This window comes from Bombina bombina, chromosome 8 (assembly GCF_027579735.1).
Source record: "Bombina bombina isolate aBomBom1 chromosome 8, aBomBom1.pri, whole genome shotgun sequence".
Classification (NCBI taxonomy): Eukaryota; Metazoa; Chordata; class Amphibia; order Anura; family Bombinatoridae; genus Bombina; species Bombina bombina.
This window is the reverse complement of record NC_069506.1, coordinates 341,970,226-341,985,643: the sequence shown is the minus strand read 5'-3', so window position 1 is coordinate 341,985,643 and position 15,418 is coordinate 341,970,226. Positions and strand designations below refer to the sequence as shown.

At 40.1% G+C, this 15,418-nt stretch overlaps 1 protein-coding gene across 1 annotated transcript in view; it reads left to right on the top strand.

Moving 5' to 3' along the window:
* Nucleotides 1–15,418, top strand: part of TECTA (tectorin alpha) — a 465,600-nt gene that overhangs the window by 261,768 nt on the left and 188,414 nt on the right. Inside the window, exons 10-11 of the mRNA XM_053691581.1 lie at nucleotides 1,060–1,661; nucleotides 14,053–14,614. Coding sequence (XP_053547556.1) covers nucleotides 1,060–1,661; nucleotides 14,053–14,614 — 1,164 coding nt within the window. The remainder of the gene's footprint in view (nucleotides 1–1,059; nucleotides 1,662–14,052; nucleotides 14,615–15,418) is intronic.

The window sequence follows — 15,418 nt, the reverse complement described above, 5'->3', positions numbered from 1 at the left end:
AGGGAGGAAGAAAGCAAAGGGGTACGACCCACTGTTTCTGGAGATGGCGCAATTCACTCCGCCACTTCATCACTGTCTTCCACCACTTCTCTCTCTGTAGGTTCCTCCCTAGCCTCTATGATTAGTTTTGGAGGTGCTTTAGATCTCCTTGAACGTCTCATGTGAAAACTTTGAAGAAAACAGCAGAAAGAGGAATTATACTTCCTGTACTGGGCTTAAAAAAGTAAGCTGGAACCCCTCCTCTCTTTCTGCAACATTGTTTCACACACACAACACAGCACTCCCCTCCTCCGTCTTGGCCTTAACCCTTATGTGCATTCCAGGCAATTTGCCTTACATTTCCTTAAGTATCATGACTGCAGGGTGTTTCACCTAAACAGACTTTAATGCTGTTATGAGCCTTATGTCAGATGTGATATTCAAACTATGAATTGTCATCTTCAATAGGATTTAGTATGTGCTGTCTCAACAAGCATGCCCCTTTATAGCAATACATTAACTGCTTTTCATCTAGATTGCTGTAGTTTATCGTAATGCAAGCACACACTATTGTAGTTGAGATTCTCTGGGTTTTGAATACCACAGGCTTAGCGTGGCTCTCCAGCGTGCTAGGGGTAAGTATGTAACGCTACATATGAACTTTTTCACCTGTAGCAAATTAACATTTACATTTATTTAACAAAAAACTAATGTAACTGTTCAACACATATTTAGTATTTGTTTAGTTTAAAACAAAGCGAATACCAAATAGCATGGAAGCTGTTATTCGGAAAAATACATTGTTTGAATATTCGGTTAGAAATTTAAGCTTTGTCTTAGGATATCCTTATTCATTTCCCACCTATTCAATAATGTATACGTTTATAATTATTTGTTCCTATCTAATCCTCTACAGGAATATTTTTTTAAATAACATCATATTTAAAAAAAAAATATTTTGAGGGTTGTACTTGTAGGTAGTTTACCAAACGCTTCAGCAGGCATATTTATTTAAAGGCATATGCTAAAATAGAGGAATATTTTGAATCTTTTCTAATACTGTGATTTTTTGTTATATAGCTCTTGTGTGTCCTGAAAACAGCCACTTTGAAGAATGCATAACGTGCACTGAAGCTTGTGAAACTCTGGCTTCAGGTCCTGTTTGTTTGGACAACTGTGGAGAAGGTTGCCAATGCGATGAAGGATTTGTCTTGCGAGGACCCTATTGTGTCCCTAAGAGGGAATGTGGCTGCAGTTTTGATGGTCACCAAGTTTCCACCAATGAGACTTTTTGGGTTGACCTTGACTGCAAGTCTCTGTGCTACTGCAATGGGTCAGACAACAGTATTTATTGTGAGAGCAGCCCATGTAAGGATGATGAATATTGCAAGGAAGACAATGGTTTGTATTACTGTCAGCCACGTACAGATGCCTCTTGTATTGTCTCAGGGTACGGTCATTACCTCACCTTTGATGGATTCCCATTTGATTTCCAGACCAGCTGCCCACTCATCCTTTGCACTACAGCCACTAATACCAAAGGGGACACTTTTCCCAAATTTACAGTCACAGCAAAGAATGAAGACAGAGATCCTTCTCTGGCACTGTGGGTGAAGCAAGTTGAGGTGGAAGTTTACAGTTACAAGATTGTAATCTATCGAGCCTACAAGCACACTGTTATGGTGAGGAGATCTATTTACTAGTTAACAATTAGAACATGGTCAGTAGTGATTATTTAACATACGCACAGTTTAAATTATATAGAGAAATAGTTCCTTCCACTTTCAATTTTATTCTACAGGAGGAGATAAAAAAATGGTCAAATAAAAGAACATACTTATTATTGTAAGAAATAAGTGATCTGATGCTTAGAGATTGCACATAAAACTGCACTTATATTTCACCTGTGCCCACACAACATGTATTAAAGGGACACTCAAGTCATGATTCAGATAGAGCATGACATTAAACAACTTTCCAATTTACTTCTGTTGTCAAATTTGCTTAGTTTTCTTTGTATCTTTTATTGAAGAGTAAAATGAAGGCCCATAAGAGTTCAGGACTGTGCACGAGTCTTTCGTACTCTATAGCAGCAGTGTTTTGCTACATTGTATAGCAAAGCTATAAATAATATTGCAAACCACTGCTGCCATAGAGTACTAAAGACTCGTGCACACTCCTGAGCTCTTATGAGCCTCTCTAGCTTTACTCTTCAATAAAAGATACCACAAGAACAAAGCAAATTGATAACCTAAGTTAATTGGAAAGTTCACTGGTGAAAGACACTGGTGCAATGGCCTTCACAGTATATCTATGTATGCAATTAAAAAACAGTAATTTTTTTCCTAGAACATTTCAATTTTGACCTTTCTATACCTTTAGTTAAATAGAAAATATATGTTTTATATAATTCCCTACATTAATATTATTTAAGTAGGAACAATTTATTTAAAGGGACACTGAACCCAATTTTTTCTTTCATGATTCAGATAGAGCAGCAATTTTAAGCAAGTTTCTAATTTACTCCTATTATCAATTTTTCTTCGTTCTCTTGCTATCTTTATTTAAAAAAGAAAGTCCAGAACCTTGGACAGCACTTGTTTATTGGTGGATGAATGTATTCACCAATCAGCAACAACAACCCAGGTTGTTCACTAAAATGGACCGGCATCTAAACTTACATTCTTGCTATTCAAATAAAGACACCAAGAGAATGAAGAACTTTACTAATAAGAGTAAATTAGAAAGTTGCTTAGAATTGCATGCTGTATCTGAATCACGAAAGAAAAAAAAATTGGGTTCAGTGTCCCTTTAATTTAAAGTTTTGGTCTTATCTACTGCAATGCAGTGATTATGTTAAAGGAGCCCTCGATGCTGTAGAATTGCATAGTTAACAGGTGCATAATAATAAGACAAGGCAATAACACCTACTCTGAATGAAAAATAAGCAGTAGATTTTTTTCTGACAAATTTATTTTTTCTCCCTTTATCATGTGACAGACATCAGCCAATCACAGACTAGTATACGTATACCCTGTGAGCTTGCACACGTGCTCAATAGGATCTAGTTCCCCAGAAAATGTGAATATAAATGGACTGTGCAAAATCTGATAATGGGAGTTAATTGGAAAGTGTCACTGCTGCTCTATCTGAATCATAAACGTTTATTCTGACTTGATTGTCCCTTTGATAAAATCCCCAAATGGAGCATCCTTGTAATAAAAGAATCAGCTCTAAGCCTTTTCTTATGGCACAGATTGCAGCTCCTAAGTTTTACCCACCTAGGAAAAGTTGAGATTCTAAAAGACATCTTCTTGAAGGTTGTTAGACTCAAGTGTTACAAGGGCAAGAAATGAAAGCTGAGAAATATTTTAGCAATCACAATTTATTTAGCTGTCCTCCAGGTCAGCCCTTCAGCAACAAATGTCCTCTTGCAGTCTTCATGTATTTACAGTGCGTTGTTATCTTAACCCAACAGCAAAGATGTTCAATCCCATATATAATGAAAGCAGAACAATATTTATAATTAAATGATAAGGGTATGAACTCTGCAGAAGAACAAATTGAATAAGAACAAAAGGACAAAGCCATTACATTTTTTTTTAAATATAAGTAGGGTTAACAATGATATGACTTACTGGAACATACTCCTTGTCACAGATTGTTAGAGTTGCAAGAAGATAATACTTTATGCAATAATGATTTCACTGTGGCTGCAAAGCTGTTTATAACTATCTAAAGGGCAATATTTTCATTTATAGTAATGGGTTGATGTCATAACTGTAGACTGTCAGCTGTATAGAATCAGTCCAGGACAAGGCCATATTGCCAATATATCAATCGCACTAGCACACTGAGAGAAACCCAGGATGTGACCACTCAGAAATAAGAAGCAATAATGTAGAAAACACAGAACTGAGTACTTAGAGAAGAAGCGGGGACACAGAAAAGCTGAGAACTGTATTCTAGGAGAGAGGAAGCTGAGAGCCAGCAAGCAGAGGACAGTAATTCTTATTGTTAGATAAAGGATGATCCGAGAATGGTCAGGTGAAGCAGAGGTCAATATCACTTTAAGGCAGGCAGAAAGTAATCCAATAGAGTGGTCAGGTGAAGCAGAGGTCAATATCACTTTAAGGCAGGCAGAAAGTAATCCAATAGAGTGGTCAGGTGAAGCAGAGGTCAGTATCACTTTAAGGCAGGCAGAGGGTAATCCAATAGAGTGGTCAGGCAAAGCAGAGGTCGGTAAATAATGCAGGCAGATAGAACAGTCAGACAGGACAAAAGCACGTACCCAGCAAACAGGAACGATCCAACAAACGGGCCCAGAAGTACAGTCCCGCTGGATATTTAAAGACCCGCCTGATGTCATTAGAGCGGGTCGGTTGAGAGACCGCGTCACGTTGCTAGGCAATGTGACAATACAGAGGAGAGCAGACAGATCCAGGAGCTGCGGTGACATGGCAATGATCGGGTTCCGTGACAGTACCCCCTCCTCAAAGACCCCTCAGGGGGATAGGACCTGGTTTGGAAGGATGAGCCTTATGGAAAGCCTTGATAATAGCAGGAGCATGGACCTGACGGGCTGGTTCCCAAGAATGGTCGGTGACCGGATAGCCCTTCCAGTGGATGAGATAATATAACACCTTGCCACAAAGTTTGGAATCCAGGATATGTCTTACTTCAAACTTGGGTTGTCCATTGACTATCAAAGGAGGAGGAGAAGATGTTTTATGTTTGGAGTTCTTATTGTGGATAACAGGTTTAAGAAGAGAGACATGGAAAACTGGATGGATCTTGAGATTCTTGGGGAGAGCTAGGCAATAAGCAGTAGAGCAGACTTGGTACATGATACGAAAAGGACCCACATAACGAGGGCCTAGTTTTGTCGAAGGTTGTTTGAAATCTAGATGTCGTTTGGAAATCCAAACTTTCTCTTCACAACGGTACTTGGGTGCCTCTTTCCGTTTGTGAACAGCATAGAATTTATGCCATTTCAAAGCATTGGAGAGGAGACAACGGATTCTCCACCAATGTCGATACAGTCTTTGGGCAGATAGATCAGCAATGGGTACTCCAGTGGTAGAGGTAGTTAGAGGAAAGATTCTGGGCTCAAATCCGTAAGCCGCTTTAATGGGTGAGGTTTTCAAAGAAGCATTACAATGGAAATTATGAGCCAACTCAGCAAGAGGCAACAACTGGACCCAATTCGAATGATAATGATCCACATAGTGTCTAAGGTATGTTTCCAAACACTAGTTGACCCTCTCGGTTTGACCATTAGACTGAGGGTGGTGAGACGTAGATAAAGATATGGTAGTACCAAACTGCTTACAGAGAGATCTCCAAAACTGGGAAACAAACTGTACTCTTCTGTCTGATACAATATCGAGTGGAAAATCATGCAATCTTACAATATGCTGAATAAAAAGTTCTGGGAGTTTTTTGGCTGACGGTAATCCAGATAAAGAAGCAAAATGAGCAAATTAAGTGAATCTGTCAACTGTTACCCAAATAGCATTGTTACCGACTGAGAGTGGAAGGTCAGTGATAAAATACATGGACAAGTGAGTCCAAGGTTGATGAGGAATGGGCAGAGGCTGAGTGCAGGCAGAAACATACACCTAGATTACGAGTTTTGCGTTGCGGCTTTTAACGCTGAAAAAATTGCAATGTCATCGTAAAAGCAGGAACGCACTATTGGGAGTCGTGTCAGTATAGCTATAGCACAAGCATTTTAGCCTGTAACGCAACCTCAATCCCACACTCAAAAAATGTGTGGGATTTCCTTAGTGCCGGTATTACAGGTTGTGCATTCAGGCTAAAATTCTTGCGTTACAGCCTATACCGACACAATCTATAGAGCCATCTGAGAGCAGTAGTTATGGATTTTGTGTAACAAAAATGTTTCACAAAACTCATAACTAAACTGTTACAAAGTACACTAACACCCATAAACTACCTATTAACCCCTAAACCACCACCCTCCCGCATCACAAACACCATATTAAACCTGTTAACCCCTAATCTTCCACCCTCCCACATCATGGCTATTAAATAAATTTATTAACCCCTAATCTGCTGCCCCCGACATCACCAACACTATAATAAAGCTATTAACCCCTAATCTGCTGCCCAACCACTTCGCCAACACTATTTAAATATATTAACCCTTATTCCGCCGCTCCCCAACATAGCCGCCACTAAATAAAGTTATTAACCTCAAAACCCCTGGCCTCCCACATCTCTGCCACTAAATAAACCACATCACAAAACACTAAATTAAACTATTAACCCCTAAACCTAACACCCCCTAACATTAAATTAAAATTACAATATAACTCTATTTAAATAAATAAAAACTTACCTGTGAAATAAAAAAAACCCTAAGATTAAACTATAAATTAAACTAACCTTGCTATTCTAATAAAATAAAAACACTACCAATTAAAATATCTAAATGACAAATTTAAAAAACCTAACACTACAAAAAAAAATTCAAAATCTAAATTACAACGAAAACCCCCCAAATCCTACGGAAAAAAAAAAAAGTTTACAAAAAATAATAAACACTAAAATCACGAAAAATAAAAAACACTAAGATTACAAAAAATAAATAAACAAATTTATAAAATATAACCTAATCTAATAGCCCTATAAAAATAAAAAAGCCCCCTCAAAATAATAACACCCCCTAGCCTACAATAAACTACCAATAGCCCTTAAAGGGACATTCTAGTCCAAAACAAACTTTCATGATTCAGATAGGGCATGTAATTTTAAACAATTTTCCAATTTACTTTTATCAACAATTTTGCTTTGTTTTCTTGGTATTCTTAGTTAAAAGCTAAATCTAGGAGGTTCATATGCTAATTTCTAAGCCCTTGAAGGCTGCCTTTTAGCTCAGGGCATGTTGACAGTTTTTTGCCACTAGACGGTGTTAGTTCATGTGTTTCATATAGATAACACTGTGCTAACACACGTGGAGTTCCTAGGAGCCAGCACTGATTGGCTAAAATGCAAGTCTGTCAAAAGAACTGAAATAAGGGGGCAGTCTGCAGAGGCTTAGATACAAGGTAATCACAAAGGTAAAAAGTGTATTAATATAACTGTGTTAGTTATGCAAAACTAGGGAAGGGGTAATAAAGGGATTATCTATCTTTTAAAACAATAAATAGTCTGGTGTAGACTGTCCCTTTAAAAGGGCCTTTTGTGGGCCTTTTGTAGGGCATTGCCCTAAAGAAATCAGCTCTTTTACCTGTAAAAAAATACAAAGTCCCCCCAACAGTAAAACCCACCGCCCAACCAACCCCCCAAAATAAAAGCTCTAAAAAAAAAATAAGATACCCATTGCCCCTAAAGGGGCATTTCTATGGGCATTGCCCTTAAAAGGGCATTTAGCTCTTTTGCATTGCCTTTAAAAGGGCATTTAGCTCTTTTTCAAAAGCCCAAACGCTATTCTAAAAAAAAACACCCAAGAAAAAAACAAAAAAAAACCTAAATGAACCCCAGAAGATCTACTCACAGTTTCTGAAGTCCGGACATCCAGGCGGTGAGAAGTCTTCATCCATCCCGGGGGCATCTTCTATCTTCATCCTAGTGGTGCGGAGCGGGGCTATCCTGGATCCCATCCTGCGCAGAGCGTCCTCTTCATATGGTCGCTGCCATACACTGAAGTTGAATGCAAGGTAGCCGTTTCAAAATGGCGTCCCTTATATTCCTATTGTCTGATTTGATTCTTTAAATTCAAATCAGCCAATAGGATGAGAGCTTCTGATATCCTATTGGCTGTTCAAAACAGCCAATAGGATGAGAGCTACTGAAATCCTATTGGCTGATTTGAACAAAAAAGCCACTTTGAGAGTTTCAAAGGCCTGAATGGATTTAGAGGACCACTCTTTGCAAGTCTGTCCTTTTTTTGTCAAGAAAGTATAGGGTGCAGAAATAGTGGCAAAATCTTTGATAAACTTTGTGTAATAACTGGCGAAGCCCAGAAAACGTTGGAGAGCTTTAAGGGAGGTTGGTCTGGGCCATTCGATAATGGCCGACAGTTTAGTGGGATCCATTTCAAAATCTGTCTTGGAAATAATATAACCCAAGAAGGGGACAGAATCCTGATGAAAAGAACATTTTTCTATTTTGGCAAAGAGATGATTATCTCTGAGTCATTGGAGTACCTTCCTAACATGGATATATGGTGTTGAAGAGACTGAGAGAAGATGAGAATATCATCAAGGTAGATAATTACAAAGGTGTTCAAATAGTCACAGAATATTTCATACAAAATGTTGGAATACTGCGGGGGGCGTTGCAGAGCCTTTATGGCATGACCAGGTATTCATAGTGTCCGAATCGAGTATTAAAAGCCATCTCCCATTCGTCCCCTTTGCAAATTCTGATGAGATTGTACGCACCTGGCAGATCCAATTTGGTGAAAATTGTAGCACCTTGAAGGTAAGTAAACCGTTAAGGAATGAGCAGCAGGGGATAGTTGTTTTTTACTGTTATCTGGTTCACACCTCTGTAATCAATACAGGGACGAGGACCCCTGTCTTTCTTTTCTACAAAAAGGAACACAGCCCTGACTGGAGAAGAAGAGGGTCATATGAAACTTCTAGCCAGATTGTCCTTGGTATATTTCTCCATGGCGAGGTTTTCAGGCCTGGCCAGAGGATAGATCTTGCCACGGGGCAAAGGTGCTCCAGGAGGGTCAATGGGGCAATCAAATGAACGGTGAGGAGGAAGGCGTTCAGCTTCTTTCTTGGAGAACACATCAATGAAGTCCTGATAAGATACTGGTAAGGAATCAGGTGTTTCCAAGGCAAGTGCTATAGTGACTGATGGATTTGCAGGACTGTGTAAACAATTGTGAAAACACGTAGAACCCCAGGAAGAAAGTTCACCTTGAGTCCAGGAAAATGTTGGGTTGTGCAACTGGAGCCAGGGAAGACCCAGGTTTATGAGAAATTGAGGAGTCAGTATAACGTCAAAGCTAATTTATTTGGAGTGGAGTACTCCAACAGAAAAATGTAGAGGCTTAGTGGAAAACTAAATAAGTCCTGAACCCAACGGATCACCACTGATTGTGGAAACCTTGACAGAATAGTTTTTGGAACTAAGAGGTATTTTGTGGGACGATACAAAAGGATCAGTCAATGAAAACTCCTCCTGCCCCTGTATCAATAAGGCCTTGAGAATGGATGTTGTGGTCTCCGAGGTGGATAGTTACAGGCACAAAGAGTTTGTTGTTGAGGGAATAAAATTTTATCTGGCTTAACTGGAGTTAAGCCCTGGCTTTTACTGGCCTTGTGGGACATTCCCTCAATAAATGGCCCTTAACACCACAATATAAACACTTCTCAGGTGTTCAGACTCCGTCAATTTAATGGTTCCAACTTCCATAGGTTCTACTTATTCCGGAGAGGAGTTAGAAAAGGACACTGGATTGGAGAAACGAGGAGCAAGGTGGAATGATGTCCTGGACATAGGTTTACAACTTCTCTCTTTTTCTTGCTGTCATTCACTATAACTAGCGTCAAGTCTGATACAGAGGTTGATTAGGTCTTCTAGGGAATCTGGGAGATCCCGAAACGCAAGTTTGTCTTTAAGACATTCAAAGAGTCCCTTAAGAAAAGCTGATCTTAGGGCTTCCTGATTCTGTGAGGTCTCGGTAGCCAGAGTGCAAAACTCAATGGCATATTGAGCTACTGAAAGGGTACCTTGACGCAGGTCTAGCAAGCCAGGCTCGGCAGCAGAAGATCTACCAGGCTTGTCAAAAACAGAGGAGTATATGGAAAGGGAAGATTCCACATTTTGAGGAATAGGGTTATCTTTTTCCAATAATGGAGATACCAAGGCCAGGGCTTTACCTTTCATTAGAGAAATATGAAGGGTGATCCTAGAAGAGGGTGTAGTAAACAGTGCAGAGCTGTTACAGAAATGAAGGCGGCACTGGTTAAAAAAAAACACAACAGTCCTCAGGGTTGCCATCATATTTGTCAGGACGGGGTATCCTGGGGTTAGGTTGCCCTTCAGGGTGGACAGCTTGGATGGTAGGACTGAATCTGGAAGAAGCCAGTGTGGTAGGGTTGGGTTGCAATGGGGCAGCCAAAGTTTGTAGCAAAGCAGCAATCTGGTCCAATTTGGAGTCCAGGGATTGGAAATAAGCTGCATTGGATCCCAAAAGTTGTCCTTGGTGGGCCACAGCCCTGGCCAGCTCAGTGGGGTCCATATTATGGCCCGTTTGTACTGTCAGCCATATAGAATCAGTCCTGGACTAAGCCCAATTGCTAAAGTGAATATATCACTCACACAAGCACACTGAGAGAAACCCAGGAAGTTACCCACTCAGAAATAAGAAGCAATAATGTAGAAAGCACAGAACTGAGTACTTACAGAAGAAGGTGTGTGCAAGTGTGTTAAAGTGTGTGCAAGAGGCACCAAGCTACTCCAACCCTAAAGTCCCTCAAATTAGGGAAAAAAAGGATAAGTGAAAGAATGAAAACGAGGAGAAGCGCTAAAAAAGCTAAAGGTGCTAAACAATTTAAAAATAATTGCTATGCAGACAAATTGAGATAAAATAGGATAAGTTTACTTGCTTAACAAATATAATTTAAAACAAACAATCACATTGGTACATGTCCTGCAAAAAAAGAAAAAGACATAGATCACTTAAGAATCGGACGTCTCCGATGTATATAAAAAACACAAAATAAAAACTGCTGTTGCCAATATAAACCTTGTCTCAGTTTTATGAGGGGGAGGTCGGCATCACAACTAAAGTCCTCAGATGATTCAAAAGAGAACCGAAGCCGGGTAAGTGTAAACCCGTTTTACCTTTAGGTGTACCGTCCGTGTATCAAGAGTCACCTCCGTGAGGCGTATGCGTGTCCTGTGACGTCACAAATCGGGAGGCGTCGTCTCTGTAGGGCAATCCTATTGGTCAGGATAGCTTGAAGGTAAACTATAGCGGCCGCTATAATATAGATGGTGAACTCCGCTCTTAGTGCAGGATCGCACGCAGGGTCACAGTATAACCAGATTTCCTCTGTAGATCTAATAGTAGATGGACCTTTAGTGTGTGACTTGAGACCGGCTTCAATTTAAGCGCATGGCCCTTCACAGTGTAGTCCTCGTGTTGTCCGTGGGTAGCTGAAGAAACTTTCACTCCAATAAAGAAATACAGTCCTTATAGACAAAATGTGAAGTGTAAGGCAGCTGTAACTATCATCAACGCGTTTCTCCCTCTTACAGAGCTTTCTGAGAAAGGGGAGGGAGAAACGCGTTGATGATAGTTACAGCTGCCTTACACTTCACATTTTGTCTATAAGGACTGTATTTCTTTATTGGAGTGAAAGTTTCTTCAGCTACCCACGGACAACACGAGGACTACACTGTGAAGGGCCATGCGCTTAAATTGAAGCCGGTCTCAAGTCACACACTAAAGGTCCGTCTACTATTAGATCTACAGAGGAAATCTGGTTATACTGTGACCCTGCGTGCGATCCTGCACTAAGAGCGGAGTTCACCATCTATATTATAGCGGCCGCTATAGTTTACCTTCAAGCTATCCTGACCAATAGGATTGCCCTACAGAGACGACGCCTCCCGATTTGTGACGTCACAGGACACGCATACGCCTCACGGAGGTGACTCTTGATACACGGACGGTACACCTAAAGGTAAAACGGGTTTACACTTACCCGGCTTCGGTTCTCTTTTGAATCATCTGAGGACTTTAGTTGTGATGCCGACCTCCCCCTCATAAAACTGAGACAAGGTTTATATTGGCAACAGCAGTTTTTATTTTGTGTTTTTTATATACATCGGAGACGTCCGATTCTTAAGTGATCTATGTCTTTTTCTTTTTTTGCAGGACATGTACCAATGTGATTGTTTGTTTTAAATTATATTTGTTAAGCAAGTAAACTTATCCTATTTTATCTCAATTTGTCTGCATAGCAATTATTTCTAAATTGTTTAGCACCTTTAGCTTTTTTAGCGCTTCTTCTCGTTTTCATTCTTTCACTTATACTTACAGAAGAAGCGGGGACACAGGAAAGCTGAGAACTGTATTCTAGGAGACAGGAAGCGGAGAGCCGGCAAAGCAGAGGACAGTAATTCTTATTAGTAGATAAAGGATGATCCGAGGGAATGGTCAGGCGAAGCAGAGGTCAATATCACTTTAAGGCAGGCAGAGAGTAATGCAATAGAGTGGTTAGGCGAGGCAGAGGTTAGTATCACTTTAAGGCAGGCATAGGGTAATCCAATAGAGTTGTTAGGCAAAGCAGAGGTCAGTATCACTTTAAGGCAGTCAGAGGGTAATCCAATAGAGTGGTCAGGAAAAGCAAAGGTCGGTAAATAATGCAGGCAGATAGAACAGTCAAACAGGACAAAAGCACGTACCCAGGAAACAGGAACGATCCAACAAATAGGCCCAAAATTACAGTCCCGTCTGATATTTAAAGACCCGTCTGACGTCATCAGAGCGGGTCGGCTGAGAGACTGCGTCACGTTGCTAGGCAACGTGGCACTACAGAGGAGAGCAGATGGATCCGGGAGCTGTGGTGACACGGCAATGATCGGATCCATGACATAGACCAGTGCTGGCCAGACTATGGTTTATTGAAAGCTGGTGTGCTATTTTGTGTTGTGAGACAAATGTTCTAGAAAGTTTATTGTTTGATGGCCAGGAATCAAAAGAGTTTATTTTTACAGTCTTGGGTGTCAATGTTTGTTACTAGTAAGTGATTATTTGGTTCTGGAATGGAGCTGTGTATTTAATTTTTTCATGAAAGTGACATTGTAAGGACCTGGCAAATTTCTAGTACATCAATGTCAACATTGAAAAGTCAAAAATATGTTATGCCAATATAGGGCCAGTTATTAGGCAGCTTTAAAAATATGGGGATTATAAATACTAACAGAAACACAGGTTACATTTCAGTGTCCGAGCCTGATGTTGTTGCTGGTGGGACTTCACATCTGCTGTCTATGAGAAGCATAGGGAAACATATAAAGATTGTTACTCCCAAGCAGCAGATATACTTTAACAACTGTCCCTTCTGCAGAGGTTGGAGGTTCAGCAACCTCAAATGTATTTAATGGATGTGGTTTCTGAAGGTTGTTGTCAAGTAGCAAAGCCAATCACAAAGTAGAGGAAGAGATAAGATGTGCAGGGCATCTGAGTTCAGGCATATATAGCCAGCAGAGCAGATAATGGAAACCACAGCCAGCAGGACTTAATAATCAGGATGATCAGAGAGAAACACCAAGCAGGATGGTAAAATCCAGTAGGGGGTAGTATGCAGGCAATGGCCAGCAAAACATAATAGCAATTAATGTTAAATGATAACAGGTAATAGACAGTAGGACAAAGATGTGATAAATGGTCAGCAGGGCACAGAAGCAAGCAGTAGCCCACAGAACATGTAACAGATATTTGTCACAAGGACACAGTAATAGGTAATGGCAAGAAGAACAGAGAAGCAGGTAATGAACAGCAGGACAAAAAAAGCAGGTAATTATCACTAGGCTGCAGTAGCAGGTTATGGACAACAGGGCAGAGGAGCAAGAATGACTAGCAGGACACAGTAGAAGGGAAAAGCTTACAGAACACAGTAGCAGGTAATTAACCGCAGGATGTCGTCACAGGTAATGAATACAGGACACAGTAGCAGCAGGACAGAGTAAAAGGCAATGGCCAGCATGACACAGTAATAGGTAATAAACAGCATTATGCGTTAATGCAGTAGTGCTTTACTTACTTCTACAGTGGTACTTATAGTCTTTATGAGTGTTTTTTGTTATGTAACCATATGGAATCTTTGACAATGATACATTTGAAATATTGGCCACATAAGTGCCACTATTATTGGGCCAAAACATCTTGCATTCATTTTGAGTTTTAACGTTTCAATATTGAGAATTTGATAGGGTAGACTGGCAAGGGGTTAAAAATGTATTATGCACTTCTTTTTTAAGACCCAGGAACTTCAATACTTTTAAAGCAGTAAAATGATTAAATGGCTAAATTAGTTTGGTAAAAAAATATTCTTTTCTTATTTTCCTTGCCAGGTAAACAATGAAAGACTGTATTTACCTTTGAAGTTGGGCCATGGGAAGGTGAACATATTTGCCTTTGGCTTTCATATTGTGGTAGAAACAGAATTTGGATTAAAAGTGGTATATGATTGGAAGACATTTCTTTCTTTGACTATCCCTCGCCACATGCAAAACAGCACATATGGACTGTGCGGGAGGTATAATGGAAACATAGAGGATGATTTACAGACTTCCAGTGGTACAATAAGTGTAAATGTCAATGAGTTTGCCCAGAGTTGGGTGAAAAGAGATACATTTTGCCAAGTTGGCTGTGGAGACCGATGTCCTACCTGCACTAAGGTTGATGGCTTCTGGAAAGCCCAACAGCTCTGCAACACAATCTCCAACAGAAATGGCGTGTTTGCCAAGTGCCACAGCAAAGTCAACCCTAACTTCTTTTACAAGAATTGTTTGTTTGACTCATGCATTGACGGTGGTGCTGTTCAGACTGCTTGCAACTGGCTACAGGACTATGCAAGCACATGCCAAATACAAGGGATTGCGGTCACGGGTTGGAGAAACTTCACATCTTGCTGTGAGTCTGTATTTTATTATATTGTGCTAGTATATAAATGTATCACTTCTACCACTTATTCTGCTAAATTCACTATAGTCTGCTAAATTGTCTAGGTATCTACAGCTTCTCCAGGTCACACTGTGTTATTTACTAATCTCTCCTGTCCTCAGTGAATCAGCTTCATAATATAGCATAACATATTGGGCACCTTGTACTAAGCAGCGGATGCTCACGAGTTACAGAGTTGTGGTCATATGACTGCTGTTTATTAACTTCCCCACCACCTCTAATGTTGAGGAGATAAATCCCCCAAATGCGCTTGTTCTGGGTGATTGACACCTGCACAAGAGCAGGGGCAGCGCTGCACAAGCAAATGTTTGTGCAAAAGAAAGATGTATGGACAGGTTCCCAAGTTGGGAGCCTTTTACATCCACCTGTTCAATAGTTCATGGGGCCCATTATGTCAATGGAGTTCCTACATTTGCTGCCACACATATAATCTTATTTTTATTTATTTATTGCATTGATTATTTTGGTGTAGTCAAAAAGTAGAAAGCAGGTGTTGAGATATATTTCCATGGCAAGATACCTCCCCACTCCTATGCTCTCCAAATGTTTCATTTATTAATTTTATTACAAATAAATGATCCCTGGTTGTCTATTGGGGTGCATGACCCCATCATATGTCTCTGCCCAGCTGTGAGAAATAAAAGAACCCCCCCAAAAAACAGCTGGGCAGAGACATATGATGGGGTCATGCACCCCAATAGACAACCAGGGATCATTGATTTGTAATAAAATTAATAAATAAAACATTTGGAG